The sequence below is a fragment of the Halichoerus grypus genome, chromosome 14 (assembly GCF_964656455.1).
Source record: "Halichoerus grypus chromosome 14, mHalGry1.hap1.1, whole genome shotgun sequence".
Taxonomy (NCBI): domain Eukaryota; kingdom Metazoa; phylum Chordata; class Mammalia; order Carnivora; family Phocidae; genus Halichoerus; species Halichoerus grypus.
Window position 1 is genome coordinate 89,117,365 of NC_135725.1, and position 16,889 is coordinate 89,134,253.

At 48.4% G+C, this 16,889-nt stretch overlaps 1 protein-coding gene across 9 annotated transcripts in view; it reads left to right on the forward strand.

Moving 5' to 3' along the window:
• The window catches only part of PRRC2B (proline rich coiled-coil 2B), an 86,478-nt gene that overhangs the window by 34,449 nt on the left and 35,140 nt on the right, over positions 1-16,889 (forward strand). For all 9 annotated transcript variants that reach the window (XM_036117088.2, XM_078061905.1, XM_078061910.1 and 6 more), the window contains exons 5-11: positions 526-598; positions 4,220-4,363; positions 6,351-6,592; positions 7,053-7,174; positions 7,623-7,765; positions 12,534-12,624; positions 15,309-15,501. In XM_036117088.2, the coding sequence (XP_035972981.2) occupies positions 526-598; positions 4,220-4,363; positions 6,351-6,592; positions 7,053-7,174; positions 7,623-7,765; positions 12,534-12,624; positions 15,309-15,501 (1,008 nt within the window). The remainder of the gene's footprint in view (positions 1-525; positions 599-4,219; positions 4,364-6,350; positions 6,593-7,052; positions 7,175-7,622; positions 7,766-12,533; positions 12,625-15,308; positions 15,502-16,889) is intronic.

A 16,889-nucleotide genomic window follows, 5' to 3' on the forward strand; every position in this document is an offset into this window, starting at 1 on the left:
CTTTTGAAGGGGGACTCCTCTTTTTTTTTTAAAGATTTATTTATTTGAGAGAGAGAGAATGTGATAGAGCGTGAGAGGGGGGAGGGTCAGAGGGAGAAGCAGACTCCCTGCCGAGCAGGGAGCCCGATGCGGGACTCGATCCAGGGACTCCAGGATCATGACCTGAGCCGAAGGCAGTCGCTTAACCGACTGAGCCACCCAGGCGCCCCAAGGGCACGTGATTTTTGAGACACATGCTAGAATTGGGGTCTGGTATTTATCTCTTGAGCGAGGCACAGTAGTGCTGTGTGGGTGTGAGAGGTGACCTGACAGAATGTTCTGGAGTGCAGCATGAAGGGGATGTGGGCTTGAGTCCTGGCTTTGCTGTGGGACCAGCTGCGTGAGCTGGCCATGCCCTCCGTCCCGCTCCTCACCTGTGCTGTGGGCCCGGCAGCTCCTGACGCTCGGGCTGCCGCACAGGTGGGAAGCTGGGAGGAAAGCAGGCCAATTGGGCTGGCTTTGTTCTCATTTCCTTCCTTCTTTCAGAACACAAATTCAGTGCCAGGTGGACCAAAGTCATGGGCACAGCTGAATGGAAAGCCAGCAGGACACGAAGGTGGTAAGTGTGGGTGGGTGGTGTTGGGCTGGGTGTGTGGGAGGGACAAGTACCTTTTCTGGACTGTTCCCCTTGGGTCGTGGCAGCCCTTGGCTTAAAGCTTTGTGGAAGCTCTCACCTGAGTGAGCTTCTGCTCAGTGGAGCCTTTCCCTCTGCCCCAGGGGTGGGAGCGCTGACTCCGCAAGGCTTGTCAGCTCTTTGATTTCCGTGCATGTTCTTAGTCAAGACATTCCTCCTGAGGTGTGTGGGGAGGCTGGACACTGGCCCTGCCGCTCTCTGTCCCGGCTCTGCTGCCGGGGGAGTTGAGACCTGCTCAGCGGTGTGGCTGACACGCGTCCGCTTTGTCTCTCCCGGGCCTGCGAGGAGGAGGTGTCGCGTGGTGTGGCGTGAGCCGAGCTCGGGCCTGGGAATTGAGCTGCTTGCTTTTTGGACGGTGACACCAGAGCATTCGTGGCTTACACGGTACTTGTTACCGTTTGTGTCATGCCCGACTCAAGAGGTCTCGCCAGGCAGAGCCGCTCCGCAGCGGGGACGGGGAGAGCGGCAGGAGGAGGTGCTCGGCTTTCAGGGACCGCTCAGCGGCCCATCCGACGGCTTCCCAGGCAGGCCGAGAGCACAGCCAGACTCTGCCCACCTCCGGTGACAGCAGCCCTCAGAGAAGGCAGGCCCAGGCTCAGTGGGCGCTTTTTGAGAGAAGCCAAAAATCCAGATTTTTCTACATGAGCCCTCCTAATTTGTCACTGTTTGCTCGAGTATTTCTAGCACACTGTGCGGACCAAACTGGATGATGCTGGAAGGAGGGGGCTGCTGGTGGGAGTGGGAGCCCATGATCGCCCTTTCTCCTGCGAAGAGCACTCGCCGGCTGCTTTGCGTACGCTCTAACCCCCGGTCCTGGCGGCACCTTCTCCGTGCGACGGCCGAGGCTTCGGCTGCCACCTTCTGCAGCTTGTGTAGAAAAACAGCTAATGTCCTGCCTGCCCCGAACCGCCCCCCCCCCCCCCCCCCGCCTTGCCCGGTGCACGTGCCCCTTCTGCGTGGCCGGAGGCTCTGTCCTCGGTCTCTGGTGGGGAATGACACATCAGGCAGCAGTGTGCCGAGTGTTGTCAAGCGCCAGCTCCTCCGGGGGAGCTCAGGGCAGGAGAGCTCGGCCTGTGTCTGTCCCGTCTGAAGGGAGCTTTACGCTCCAGTCTGTAGGGTGAGGTAGAGGGGGCAAGACGGGTCTCAATCCCCTATAATTAGGTCTTTAAAGAGGCTTTATAAAGAGCACTCACTAGGTTGTTTTCACAGTAGTCCTTGCTTTCGAAAGCCTTTATTCTGTAAGGCTAGAACTTTTTTTAAGTAAATCAAATGTATTAATTTGTGTTTAAAAAGAACTATAGGGGCGCCTGGGTGGATGAGTCACTTAGGCTTCTGCCTTTGGCTCAGGTCTTGGGATCGAGCCCCCTAGAACCCCCGCATTGGGCTCTTCTCCCTCTGCCTGCTGCTCCCCCTGCTTGTGCACTCTCTCTCTCTCTCTCATAAATAAATAAAATCTTAAAAAAAAAAAAACTACAGAGGTTAAAAAAATCCTAGTGTAAATTGGCACAACCCCCGTGGAGGGCAGCTTGGCCATTATCCAAACACTGATATGCACACCCTTCGACCTAGCAGTTCCGTTGTGTGGAAATCCCCCTAGAATGATCCTTGCCCCTGTGAGAAATGACATATGTACGGGATACTCCTTGCAACATTATAACAGCAAAAGATTGGGAATAATCACTTGACATGTCCACCAGATTTGGGTGAAATTTAATGAAATACTACTTGCCTATAAGGAAAAAAAGCATTTTTACATGGATCTGGCAAGGTCCCTAGGTTATAAGATACATTCTTAAATGAAAAAAAAGTGTGGAGTAGTACGTACGGTATGTTACTACTATTCATGAAAAAAATTCAGATGAGGGAAAATCTACTTCTAAAACATGTATGTGCATTAGAGAAGAGTCTGAAAGGGAGCCTCAGAGGAAGGGAGGGAGTGGAGCTGGAAGCAGCCTGTTTTCCGAGGGCGTCGGAAGTAGGCGGTGGTTGGGGGGGGGGGCGTCATCTGTTCGTACCTTTCTACGGCTTCTTACTTTTGAACCTTGTGATTCTGTTTCCTATAAAAAATAAGACGCGGTTTAGAAATAATTCCAAAACATGACAAAATCCTCTGTGAACGTCTGATCGCTCGTCTTGGAGGCGGCAGAACCCAGGAGCCCAGGAGGAGGGACAGACGCGTCCTGGGCCTGAGCGGGGGCGGGAACGGGGGTCACAGGCCCAAGGTGCCGTCGGGGTGGTGGGCACTTGGCAGTGAGGCCCACAAACATGTTCCTGGCTCTGTGCTTCGGAAGGGCTCTTCCTGAATTGATAGACCCCTCCTTGTAGAAGATGGTCGTTGGGCCTGTTTCACCTGGACCAGCCCCCGGGGGCCTGACTGGTGTGGGCCGACGCCCGAGGCTCGTGGGCTCCGGTGGGGCAGCGGGACCCACTGATGGCTCCACCTGGGACCTTCGCGCAGGGACCACGTGGCATAGGGATTGGTGGGGGACCCTCTGCTACTGCTTTGGTTTGAGATTTTGAGTTCTTCCCTCTTTATTACCTGTGGAGGGTGAGTGTAATCCACGCATGGAGCAAGACCTTCGTGACAGCTGAGGCAGAAAAAAGTACCGAGTGTTTGTTTTTAAGCTTCAGATGTGTATTTTTAAGGCACGACTTCCATATTTCATCCTTGCCAGTGGGTTTTGAACGTGTCCAAGCGACTCTGCGAGTCGAAGTCCCCCTTCACAGAGCAGCAGGGCTCCTTTGTGACGCTTGGAGATCGTCTCTCAGGTTAATCATCGCTGAGGAATGTGTCCCGTTGTCACCCTGGCAGGTGTATTTGACCCTGGACCTTTTCGCTAAGTGGGGCAGTGAGTGGGTTGCTGCCTTGTGCGTCTGCACTAATCCCAGCTGCATGTTTCTGGCCAAGCCCGCCTTAGTTCACGGGTCCGTGGATCAGTGGTGCTGAGAAGAATACCTGGGGGGGAAATTTGGCTTTCTCGTCGAAGGAACAAGGCGTATCACAGCCGACGTTGTAACTGTCGTGTTAAGTTTATAGGGTGCTGGGCATTTGGTCCAGATAAAAGCAGCAGATCCCACTGGACCCTAAAATGCACCATTTATTATTAGCCGTCCGTCTAAAAGATGATTTCAGGTTCCCGGTGCTGAGTGCTGGGAAGGGCTCCCAGAAAGTTAAAGAAGGGTTTCTTCTCTGAGGAGCCTAGAGCATCAGGGAGTGGATGGGAGAGCAAAGGAAGGAACAGATCCTAGGCTTGCAGGAGTGAAGTGTTTATTGCTAATGAGGGTGGATCTGGGGTGGAGGCCTTGGGGAGGCAAGGAGAAGGGTCTGGGCTGGAGTGACTGTGATCTGCTGTCCCAGCCCCTGCAGGCCTTCTGCGTCTGGCTCTCCTTGTCCCTTGGGGAGCGCACAGTGCCCGTGCAGATGGCACGCTCAGCGGGAGCCTGCTCCAGGTGGCGTGGCTCCCGACCCGCGGGGCTGCTAAAGCCGACAGCTGTTGATGCGCCCCTGTCAGTGCTCCTCACCGGGTCCTCTGCTTTTCTCGGCAGGTTTAAGGGGCTCAAGCCGACTGTTATCCTTCTCTCCCGAGGAGTTTCCGACGCTGAAAGCAGCTGGAGGGCAGGACAAGGCTGGCAAGGAAAGGGGCGTCTTCGATCTGTCGTATGGGCCAGGACCAAGCCTCCGCCCTCAGAGTAAGTGCACTGTGGTCCCCGTCTGGGCACGTGTGGGAACAGTGGACTGTCCTCCTCCTTTTGCCTTTCTGCCTCTTAGAAGCACACATGCTCTCAACGAGCTGGTGCTCCCGAGCCCCAGGCTCTCTGCCTGCAAAGCTTGCTTACTGACCCTGTTCCCTGCCTCTGTGGGACTTACTCCCTAGGCTGATCTGTAGGTGACTCCCCCTTTCTCATCCTTCGGGTTGAACCAGGCCTGTCTGCTTCCCACTCTGTCATCAGACATTTGTTCTGTTCTGTTCTGCTTTGCTCAGGGCAAAGACAGACCAAGGGCCCGTTCACTTCGTACCTGATTCAGGAGCCTATTTTCTAAGCCAGTGGTGCCTAAACCTAGCCGAATCCTGTCAGGAGCCTTTGAGGAGTTTGTTAAAAAGTCTGATTTCCGGCCCTCCTCCCTCCCCAGCCAAATTAGAATCTCTGTATTTTGACATGCTCCTCTGGGGATTGTTTGTAGCCAGCCTAGGACTTGTCTCCATGGTCCCGTCCTCTGGGGTCTGGCCAAGGAGTTGACAGGATTGTGGAGCAGAACTTACAAGTAATACATGTGTATTTTAATGGCCTCGAGGGGTGAGAGATTAAGATGTTGTGAAATTTGGATTGTGAAATGGTTCTTGTTTTTTTGTTTGTTTGGGGGTGGGTGGGGGAAGGGAGGGTTTGATTAGGTCTTGAAACATGAGGGACTTCTGTCCACTTGTCTTAATCCGCAAAGCATCTCAGTGTCAGAAGTGATACCCTGTCAATGAAATGATCACGAGGTGACTCTTAAATGGCGCACGCTGCCTTTTCATGACCTGTGCTGGCTTATTTTGTCTGCTCCAAATAATGTAACCAAATTCCTCAAGCCAAGCATTGGGTAGCTGTCTGGGATTAAAATGAGCTGCTCTGTAGGACTACAAAAATTTAGAACTAGAAGCAGCTTCTGGGATCAGGTGCATCTCCTCATTTGAGAAGATGGAGCAGGTGTGGCCAGAGCGGTGACCGTAGCATTCGCCCAAGATCGCATTCAAGGTGCTTGAATTGCTGGGAGCCAGCCCTGGTTTTGTGGCTCCTGTGCTGTGTCTCTTTCTCTTGGGGGTCAAGTACTCAGGGACTTGGTGCTTCAACTCCTAACCAGACATTGACTGAGAAGGGGCGGGCTCATCTGATTCCCCCAGATCTTGTTAAATTTGGCAGCGGGACACATCATCTTGAAAAGAAGATAGGTTGGCAGGTCTGTGACCTGCAGGAGAGCACCCTGAGCCTGAGCAGGAGTGGGGGTGAAGGCCTGGTGGGTAGGGCCACAGATCCTCTTACACCCCCACTTGGAGGGAGAGGGGCTCTGCTTTACCTTATGAACTGCGAAATCTCTGACCAGAGGCGTCACTGAGAAACAGAGTTGAAACATGTCAGGACTTACACCAGTTTTCAAGGTTTTAGTTTTAAGTAATCTCTAACACCCAACATGGAGCTCAGACTCACAACCCCAAGATCAAGAGTCACACACTCTACCGACTGAGCCAGCCACGTGCCCCAGGACTTATTCCAGTTTTCATGTAAAGCCCAGTGCTGAGCCTAGTGCTGATCCTGATGGGTCAGTATTTGTGGGAGAAATTAACCCCAGGTTGTTTTCATCGAGGCTGTGTCCTGATTTCTTCGTGTGTTAGATCTGTGGGTATATGTGGTTTCTGTTAATTAACGAAGACCATGTCTTGTTTACACTTGTTTTCTCTGTGAGTGGACCTTGTTTTGTATTTCTCTTACAACCAGACTTCCCACAGCAAGTTCATACTCATTGGCCAGGTGTCTGCCCTCCACCTTCCCTGACAGATTCGACCACTTGACTCTTCACTTTTGGGTTTTTTGTTTTTGTTTTTGGTGAATGAGGGGGTCCCTTGACCTTCAGAACCTCACACAATCCCTCCTCCCCCCTCCTCTTTCCTCTCCCCTTTTGCCCCCTTTCAATTTCCAGATGTGACAAGCTGGAGGGAGGGCGGTGGGCGAAACATAATTTCTGCCACGTCTCTGAGCGCCTCCCCAACTGAGCTGGGCAGCAGGAACTCAAGTGCAGGAGACGGAGCCCCCTCCTCGTCATGTACCAGCGATTCTAAGGACCCCTCTCTCCGCCCGGCTCAGCCTGTCCGAAAAGGGGCTTCACAGTTCATGGGAAATGTATACCACCCACCTACATACCATGACATGCTTCCTGCTTTTGTAAGTTTTCAGAGTATGCATTTTTTTTCCCATGAAGTTGGATTGCTCGTGTCCAGCAGAACCTCCTCTAAGTGGTTGAATGTCCACCTCGGTTCTCCTCCCAATGTCTTTGCCCTGATACGCCCTACCTTGGAAGTGTCCATTACTTCTGCATTTTTCTCTCCCCCTTTTTAAGTCTTGAGGGTCTTTGGCTTCTTTCCCTGGCGATGTGGGTATTATTTTAGCCTTTGGTTCTTTAGAGAAAGGAGAGGCGGGCATTGCCCACGACACCGCAGGTCCCCAGGTGCTTCCTGATGGCATGAAAGAGATGGGGGAGACGGGGGTAGGGTTAACTGGGCAGTTCCGAGACTTGCTTGTCTCTTCTTCCCAGTTTCCATTTTCCAAAACGAATTCGAATGCAAGTGGAACTTAGCATGTGAGCCATTACCAGAAAATCCTGTTCATTGATGTTATGTTTCAGATGTGTTCACCGCAGTCATCAGAGAACCAGGGTACAGTGGAACGAGGATCTTTTCCCCTTCCCCAGCTCCGTCTTGAACCCCGTGTTCCTTTTAGACAGTTCCAGATGAATGACCAAGATGGGTAAGGCTCCTGTGTTATAGAGCGTGCCCCCACTTGGGGGCACTGCACAAGATAATGGGCTGACGTTTGAAGGTGCTTTGTCTTCTGGAGGCCACAGTGGACCTGAAAACCAACTCTGAGCTGCAGGGTGTGTGGGGTGGCTGGGATCCGGAGCTGGATGAGGCTGGGTTAGGATTGATCGTTTCTGACAAGAGTTGACGTGTTGGCACGTGTTTGTGACTGCTGCCCTAGGCGTTAGTGCTGAGTGTATAAAACTGCAGAACGGGGCAGAACTTCTCCGGGATGTGTTTGTTCGTTATAGGTTTCTTTTAAAGGGAGACAATTTAAATATTAAATGCAACCATGAACCTTGGCAATGTGGGACTTATTTTTGGGAAAAGTATTGGGTTGTGCTTCCATCTGTATACTTGACGTGAGGCCAGATCTTTACTCTTCTCGCCCTCGTCAGAAAAGAAAGCAGGCTGGGAACGACTCGCCCCATCCGCCCGCTGAGGCAGCTGGTGGGACGGGCGCCGCGGCCCACGATCATCAACGCCGAAAACCTGAAGGGCCTGGACGACCTGGACGCGGACGCGGACGATGGCTGGGCAGGTGGGTCGTGGGGCTTTCAGGGCCAGCGAGTGGGTGTGCGTCCCTCAGCACGCCGCAGCGGGGCTGTGGGGCGGGCGGCAGCTTCAGGGCCCCCAGTGGGTGCTGGCCAGCGGTTGCTTCCTCACCGAGCCGTGTCTTCTGTTGGTCTTTGGTCTCGCTCTTAGCTGCAGGGGACGTTTTGTTAACTTTCTAAAAGTTAAACAAAACTGGAAATGGGGCAGTGAGCCCCCAGCTTCCCATCACCTGGCTTCAACAAGTACCACGCCCTGTCCGCCAGTCCGATTGTGTTCTCTAAAATTCTTTTTGTTTATTTGCTTTCAAGTAAATTTTAATTACACTGAAAGGTGCTCATCTTCATTGTGCAGTTTTGACAGAGGGATACACGTGTGTAGCACACCTCCCGCTGAGAGGACTTTCCAGAACTTTCCCCCGCCAGCCTGCCAGCCTGCCTTCCTCCCCCGACTCCGCCTAGGGCCTCCCCTCTTGTGAGGGAAGTTCCATTATGAACAGTATTTTCATTTGTCTTCAGTAATACCCAGGAGTGGAATTGTTAGGTCAAAGGGAAGATGAGCCGTTGGGCCTCTGAGACCCACCTGCACCTTTCCCCGTGGTGGCCGTGCGAGGTTACGTTCCTGGCATCAGGGTTTGAGAGCTGGGTTTCTCTGCGCCCTCACAACACTTCCATGTGATTAGTCTTTTTAATTTTAGCCGTTCTAGTGGGTGTGTAGTGGTGTCTCATTATGCTTGTAATTTGCATTTTGCTGATGACTAATGATGGTGAACAAGTTTTCATGTGTTATTTGGCTACTGGTGTATTTTCTTTCTTTTTTCTCTTTTTGAGTGGTAGGATAAAAGTCATGGATACAAGTCCTTTGCAACTTAACGTTTTACAAATATTTTTTTCTCATTGTTTGCCTGCCTTGTCTGTCCTTTTTTTTTTTTAAGATTTATTTATTTGAGAGAGAGAGCATATGAGTGGGGGGAGGGGCAGAGAGGGAGAGGGATTGAGAATCCCAAGCAGACTCCATGCCGAGAGCGAAGTCTGACACGGCTCTCAATCCCAGGACCCATGAGATCATGACCTGAGCCAAAACCAAGAGTCGGACACTTAACCGACTGAGCCACCCAGGCGCCCCTTGTCTGTTCATTTTTTTAGCCCTGGGTTTTGATGAGCCGAAGTTTTTTTGTTTTGATGAAGCTTAATTTATAAATTTGTGTTTTTTATAGTTATTTCTTTTGTGTCCTGTCTAAAAATCTTTGTCTCCCTTTGACAGCAAAGATACTCCCCTTTTTTTTTTTAAGATTTTATTTATTTATTCAACGGAGAGAGCGAGAGAGTATAAGCAGGGGGAGCAGTAGAGGGAGAGGGAGAAGCAGGCTTCCCGCTGAGCAGGGAGCCTGATGTGGGGCTCGATCCCAGGACCCTGAGATCATGACCTGAGCTGAAGGCAGACGCTTAACCATCTGAGCCACCCAGGCGCCCCAAGATACTCTCTTACTTTCTATAGTTTCAACTCTTGTTTTTGGGTCTGTGGTCTATGTTGAATTAATTTTTGTGCATAAGCTAGGAGTCAAGGCTCACTTGAATCCAGAAGGATATCAAGTGGTTCTGTACCATTTGTTGTTAGGACTTTCCTCTCCCTATTGAATTTTACTTTGGCACCTTTGCCAAAAATCAATTGACCAGATAAGTATGGGTCTATTTCTGGACCCTGTTTGTTTCCTTGATGTATTTATTCATCCTTATGCCAATACCACACTGTAGCTTTATAGTGAGTCTTAAATTCAGGCCGTGTAAGTTTTCCAGCCTTGTTCCTTTTCAAGATTGACTATTTTTTCAATATTATTCAACTATAAGATCTTTTCATTCCCATATAAATTTAGAATCAGCCTGTCAGTATTTACAAAAAGCTCACAGGCATTTTGGTTAGGACTGTGTTGAATGTATTTCTAGATTAATGATACCTTAATTTTGAATCTTCCACCCGGGAACTTGGTGAATCTGACTTTTCTCAGCTGTGTTTCACAGTTTTCAGTGTGGAGGTCTCCAACATCTTTTGTTAAGTTTATTCCTAAGTAGTTTATGTTTTTTGATGCTGCTGTAAATGGTGTTGATTTTTAAAATGTAATCATTTTTTTGTTTGGTGTTACATAAACCATTGATTTTTGTGTATGGACCTGTACCAGGCACTTCGTTGAATTACACTGATTAGTTTTACTAGTTTTTGTTGATTGCTTAGAATTTTCTACATAAACCATCATGTTGCTTATAAATAGGGAGAGTTTTGTGTCTTCTTTTCAGATTATATGCCTTTTTTATTTCTTTTTCTTGCCTAAATGCAGTGTGGTACTTCCAGTACAGTGCTGTGTTGAAGTTCTTTGTTCCTGATCTTGGGGAGAAAGTGTCTAGTGTTTCACCATTAAATCTGATGTCAGCTATAGGATTTTGGGTGTTTTTTATCAGATCAAGGGGTTTCCTTCTATTTCTAGTTTGCTGAGTGTTTTGTTTTCTAAATCATGAATGGGTATTAAATTTTGTTTAATAACTTTCCCTGTGTCTGTGATCAAAAGATTTTTCCCCTTTATTTTGGTAATCTGGAGGACTGCATTGATTGATTGGTTGATACTTATTTATTTGTTTGTTTGTTTATTTTTAATGCTAAACCAACCTTGCATTCCTAGAATAAGCGCCACCTTGTTGTATGCCTAGATTCAGTGTGCTGATATTTTATTAAGGTTCTTGGTGTCTATGTCCATGGCAGATATTGGTCTCTGTGATTTTCTTTTCTTTTAATATCTTTGTTGGGTTTTGATATTGGGTTATGCTGGGCTCATAAGAGGAGTTGGAAAATGTTCCTTCTTTGCTTTTTGAGTTTCTATAAGTTTGGTATTGTTTCTCTCATAAATGCTTGATAAAATTCACCAGTGAAATAATTTGACCCTGGAGTTTTCTTTGTGGTGACATTCTTGATAATAAATTTAATTTCTTTGATTAGTTAGAGGGCTACTCAGATTTCCTTTGTTGTTTTTGTCAGTATTTAATAAGTCGTGTTTTTCAAGGGATTTGTTCATTTCTTTTGAGTTGAATTTATTGGTATAAAGTTGTTGATCTCATTCCTTTTCCTTTTGGTGTCTGTAGGATCTGTAGTGATAGCTCCTCTTTCATTCCCAGTAATTGGGTAATTTGTATTTTTCCTCTTTTTCTTACTCACTTCTGCTAAGGAGTTATTCTTTTTAATCTTTATCTCTTAAGAAGAGGCAGTTTTGGGCTTTAATTTTCTCCATTGTTGGATTGTTATCTGTTCATTTTAATTATTAGGGTTTTCTGGATTTCTGATTTAACTCCATTGTAGTCCAAGAGCATACACTGTATGATTCTGGTTCTTTTCAACTCACTGAGACTTATTTTATGACTAGGACATAGTCTGTCTTGGTGACTATTCAAGTGCATTTGAAAAGAATGTGTATTCTACAGTTGTTGAGCATCTGTAAATATCAGTTCAGTCACTATCAAGGTGGTTGATAGTATCCTTCAGATCTTACATATTTATGTCTAATTCTCTTATTGAAAATGAGGTGTGGAATTCTCCACTGTGACTGTGGATTTATCTATTTCTCCCTTTAATTCTCTCAGGTTTCTGCTTCATTGGTTTTGAAGCTGTTATTAGGCATATGCACATCTATAATTTTTATGACCGACCTATTGATCCTTTGTATTGTTTTCAGATGTCCTTTATCACTAGAAATGTTTCTTGTCTTGGTGGGGGGGGGTCTTTTGTCCCATGTTAGATCATTGCTCTGGTGTTAATGTTTTCATGTTGTGTCTTTTTTCTTTAATCCTTTTCCTTTCAGCCCATTTGTGTTTGTATTTAAACTGATGATCTAGACAGCGTATAGTTGCACTTGCCTTTTCATCAAATTTGCTTTGTAATTGTATTGGACTTTTTGTTTTCTTTTTAAAAAGATACAGTTCATAAAACAAATTTCACATACCATTAAATCCATCCTTTTAAAGTCCACAGTTCAGTGGGTTATAGTACATTCACACGTTTGTGCAGCCATTTCCACTGTCCAGTTCCAGAACATTTCCATCACCCACAAAAGAAGCACACTGTACCATTAGCAGCCACTCCCAGTGACCCCCCACCCCCACATGCATCCTCTGGCAGCCACTATTTACTTTCCGTCTCTGTGGTTTTGCCTCTTCGGGACACTTCATATAAACGGAAGCACAGTATAGCGTGTGGCCTTTTCTCACTGAGCATGTTTTCAGGATTCATCTTGTTGAGGTGTGTGTCCGTATTCATTTTTATGGCCAAAATACTCTTCCCCTGTATGGCTCTCCCACATTTTGTGTGCCGACTTGTCAGCTGATGGGCACTCTGCCCCCTGAGCCCCTCACGCTGGGTAGCTCACAGATCCCACCGGCCAAGCCTCTGTGTTGCCAGGTTGGACTCCCGTCTCGTTTTGCCTGCTTTTTTGTTCACTCTTCCGTACCTTCTAATATGTTTGTAAAATATTTTGTCCAGATTTAAGAACTGTTATCTGTGGAAGGGTTAATCTGGCCGGGTTGCTCTGTTGTCGCCTGAAGCCAGAGCCATCCCTCACCTGATCTGCGGTGTTTGTCGTGGTGGCGGTTGGCCGGGTTGCCCTTCCTCCTCCGTTGGGCCGGCAGCAGCCCTTGACTGGAGGAAGTCCCCAGGGTGGCGCTCTTAGCACTGCTCAGATTTGGCTTCTCTCGGTCTCCCTGGCCCTCCTCCTGTTGTAGGCCTTCATGAGGAAGTGGACTACTCCGAGAAACTGAAGTTCAGTGATGATGAAGAGGAGGAAGAAGTTGGGAAGGATGGCAGGCCGAAGTGGTAAGGATCCCCCATCCCTGCTCGGAGCGCCGCTCCCTGGGGCTTAACCAGAGCGGGTGCACGCGCATCACTGCTTGGCCGTGCAGCCGTGTGCTGGTCACCGTGCCAAGTGCATTTCCTGGTCATGGGCAGCCTCACGCGGGCAGATGTGGTTTCCCTTCTGCGGATGGGACAGCGTGTGGGACCGGAGCCAGGGTGCGCATCCCGGCACGGTTGGCTGGTGGGCTGGCTGAGTGCTGGTGGTTTTAACCGCGTGCCAGTGTTTCCCAAGTGTTGTTTGCACCTCCTGCTCCGCAGATTACGTGTGGGTCTGGTGCCCAGCAGGGTTTCTCTGGCCAGGCACAGCTGGGAAACCACCGGGGTTCAACTTAACTCCTTTACTCCACGGTTGCCCAGAGCCTAGGACATGCGTGCTGAAGTGTGTCGGGGATCTTTGGAGAGGTGGGAGAAGCGCTGAGTGGGGTATGCCAGATTTCCTGAACTTACTTGACCATTTCATCCTTTTTTCTGTCTTCTTTGGACTCATATTACCTATAATGCCCTTTGGAAAAAAACTCCATTGTAGTTTGGTCCCTCTAGTTTTTGTCATAATGCCAGTAGATTGATTGGCTAGTACTTTTTATTTTTATTTCTTTTTAAAGTAAACGCCACCCCTAATGTGGGGCTCGAACTCCTGACCCTGAGATCAAGAGTCGCATGCTCTACTGACTGAGCCAGCCAGGCTCCCCTGGCTAGTACTTTTTTTTTTCTTAAGATTTTATTTATTTATTTGAGAGAGCAAGAGAGAGAGAAGGAGAGAGAACACAAGCAGGAGAAGGGCAGAGGGAGAAGGCGAAGCAGGCTCCTGGCTGAGCAGGGAGCCTGACTTGGGCCTCAATCCCAGGACCCTGGGATCATGACCTGAGCTGAAGGCAGACGCTTAACCAACTGAGCCACCCAGGTGCCCCTGGCTAGTACATTTTAAATAGTACTTACGGCTGCTTTAATTTGCTTTTCAATTTAATTTAATTTAATTTTTGAATACCAGCAAATATGAATGCTTTCCTGTGTGGGATTGCCTATTTTCCTTTGTATATTTATTTATTAGACTTACTATATCACCTTTAAAATGGGATTAGTGTTTTATATCATTTAAATATTAATGCTTTGATGTTTTTCCTTTTGTCAGTTTTATTGTCAATAACTGAATGTTTACATAGTCAAGCGTGCAAGTCTTTTTCTTTGTTATTCCATGTTATTTACTTCAAAGTCCTTCTAGAGGGGGTGGGTAGTGACCTTCAGCTACTTTTTCTCTGGTACACAAACAGTTAACTAATTGAGGCTTCTCTAGTTTGTTTTAATGCTGTTTGATTTTAACTGAAGCTTTGAGTGCACTTGGGAAATATCTATGGGTCAGTTCTTGGAACACTCAGCCCAGAAGGAATTGTGAGCAAGAATTTAAATCAAAGGCAAAGACATACAGTTCTACAGACTTATGGAGCAATAGGACACTCTGTTCCTCGTCTCTTTCAGTTGACATGAATGGAATATTCAACTGAAAGGGTTAAGCATGGGTTTGGACCCAGCTTCGCTGCTGGCTATGACCAAGGACATCTCAGATTGAGAGTCCCCAAGCCATCCCCTCCCTGAACCTGCTCTTTTCTCCGTGTTCTCCGAGTTAGTTGAGAGTCTCCTCCTCCAAGCTCCCGGGTCGTCCTTAAATCATCTTTGTTTCCCCATCCATGATGGGTTCCCGACACTTCCCTGGACTCCATCCCTTCCTGTTCATTGTCTCTGGGCCCCTGGGACCACATCCTTTCTTTCTGGACCATTCAGAGGTTAGCCGGCTCACGTCCTTCCTCCACACTCTGCTTTAGTCGTCTTTCCTGGTGCGTCAGGAGCCTTGCGTGGTCTTGGCGCCTCTCAAAGTGAGAGCCTCATCTTCCCTTTGCCCTCCCTGCGCCTGTGTGCATGGACACACGCAGACACACACATACGAGCCACTCCTGACCCCCTGCTTTTCTCTGAACTCCTTGATGTGTGCTGGGCGCTTCTTTTGCACAAAAGCAGTGCTTGGTAAATGCACATACTTTTTTTACCCTGGTGCCTTTGTTTCCCTGCAGCATGTAAAGGTGAGCACTGTCCAGATCTCCATTCCCTTCCAGCCTCCGTTTGGAACCCCTCTTCTCCTTCTCCGTGCTGCATCTGCTTGGCTTCCTCCTCTTGCTCTCTGTATTATGCATCATTCAGTGAGTCGTCTTTTGCTATTTTGAGGAAAATTGATTGAGCACCTCCTTTATGCAAAACACAGGGAAGGAGCCATAGTCTAAGGAGAAGGGACCTTCATCTGGGATCTTAGGTTCAAATCTGTTCGCTCTTCCTGGGAAGACAGCTCCCCAAGCTCTCTGAAACTCTGTTACCAACCCTTTAAAATGGGGGAGAAAGGACTTATTTTCCCGTAAACCAAGTAATGGATGTGAAATGTCCCACCTGGAGTTTCGTGTGTAAGAGTGACGTGGTAAATGTTGGTGCTGGATTTTGGTGTTCTGGGCGTGTCCTCTCACCCACGGCAGGCTAGGTCTGTTCCAGGGAAGGACATTGGTGTATGGACAGCTGGCTTGGGGATTCCTGAGGCCCTCTGACGGGTAAGACCAAACCATGCTTGGGCTGATGGGAAAACTCACGCTCACTGCGGTCTGTCCCAGGAGCAGTTGGGACCCCAGACGGCAGCGACAGTTGTCGATGAGCTCCGCGGACAGTGCCGATGTCAAGCGTTCCCAAGAGGAAGGAAAGGACTGGGGCGAAGCAGTGGGTGTGACCCGTGTCGTCCGGAAAGTGCCAGAACCTCAGCCACTTTCCAGGAAACTTCACAGCTGGGCGTCCGGCCCTGACTACCAGGTACCGTGGTCCCTGGAGGGGTTCTGTGCCTGTGACTAGCTTGGGGAAGACGCACGCACGCGCACACACCTGTTCTTCTCAAATTCGTTCTCACCAGAGCTCCAAGTCCGCAGCACAGCGGTCGTCTGGTTGTCTGGCCTATGCGTTTGTACTTCACTGAGTTCCGTGGCTAGGTTTCTGAAAAGTCCTGGGTGGACATTTCTCTCTTTTGATTTTTCATTAAAAAAATTTCTTTTAAAATTTTGAAACAGTCACAAACTTACCAAAAAGTTGGAAGCACAACACAAAGAATATTTTTCTCTGAACCATGTGTAGAGTAAGTTGCCAGCCTGCTCAGGCCCTGTCACTGCGGAACGCTTTGGTATTAATTTTCTGCCTCGTAGGTAACCACAGTCAAAACCAGGAAGTGAGCGCTGGTACCTCACTGCCATCCGATCCTCAGCCCCATCCAGCTCCTAGCGCTGGTTCCGTCAGTGTCCTTGGTACAGAGGATCCAGTCACAGGCTGCCTTGTCTGCAGTAGCCCCCAGCCTTCCTTCACTCTCGTGACTTTGACACTTGTGGGGATTGCAAGCCATTTATTTTGTGGAATTCACCTCAAGTTGGGTTTGTCTGGTGTTTCCTCATGATTAGGTCCAAGGTTTGCATTTTTGGCTAGACTATCTCAGAAACGACAGCGACTCCTCTCCTCGCATCCCACCATGCGACAGAGAGCCCACTCTGTGCGCGCTCTGGCAGCTTTCACTCTGACCTCTCGACTAAGGTTTTAATGTCCCCTGAATTTCACACTGTGGAGTTTCTCTCTTCCACATTTGTAATAAAAAATATGTGGGGAGATACTTTGAAACTATGACTGTCCTGTTTCTCATTAAACTTCTAGTTTACTTATTTACATAGTGGGTTATAATCTCTTCCTCTCGTTGTTTTGAAGCTCCAAGTATTTTTGATTTGGCAGTCAGGAGCCTCTTCAGGCTGGCGTCGGTCCTTATGTGTCCCATCCATTATTGAGCAGTTTCCTTGTTTTCTGGTAGGACAAGCTTTTCTTTTCTTTCTTTCAATTTTTTTTTTTTCCCCAAGTAAGCTCTACACCCAACGTGGGGCGTGAGACCTGAGATCAAGAGTCACATGGTCAGTCTACCAACTGAGCCAGCCAGGCGCCCCAGGACAAGCTTTTCCAAGGTCATTTTGTCCTTACCTTGCCTTGGTCTGGAATCAGCCCTTATGATACTTAGAAACCAGTATGTGGGTATCGGGAGTGCTCACTCCTCCTGGGCCTGCTCGGTGGACAGGGTGAGGAAAGGTGTGTATGTATATACAAATACACATAGATACATGTTTGTGTCTTTATTATTTCCGTATCTGTGTGGAGAGCCGTGACTTCACAGTGGT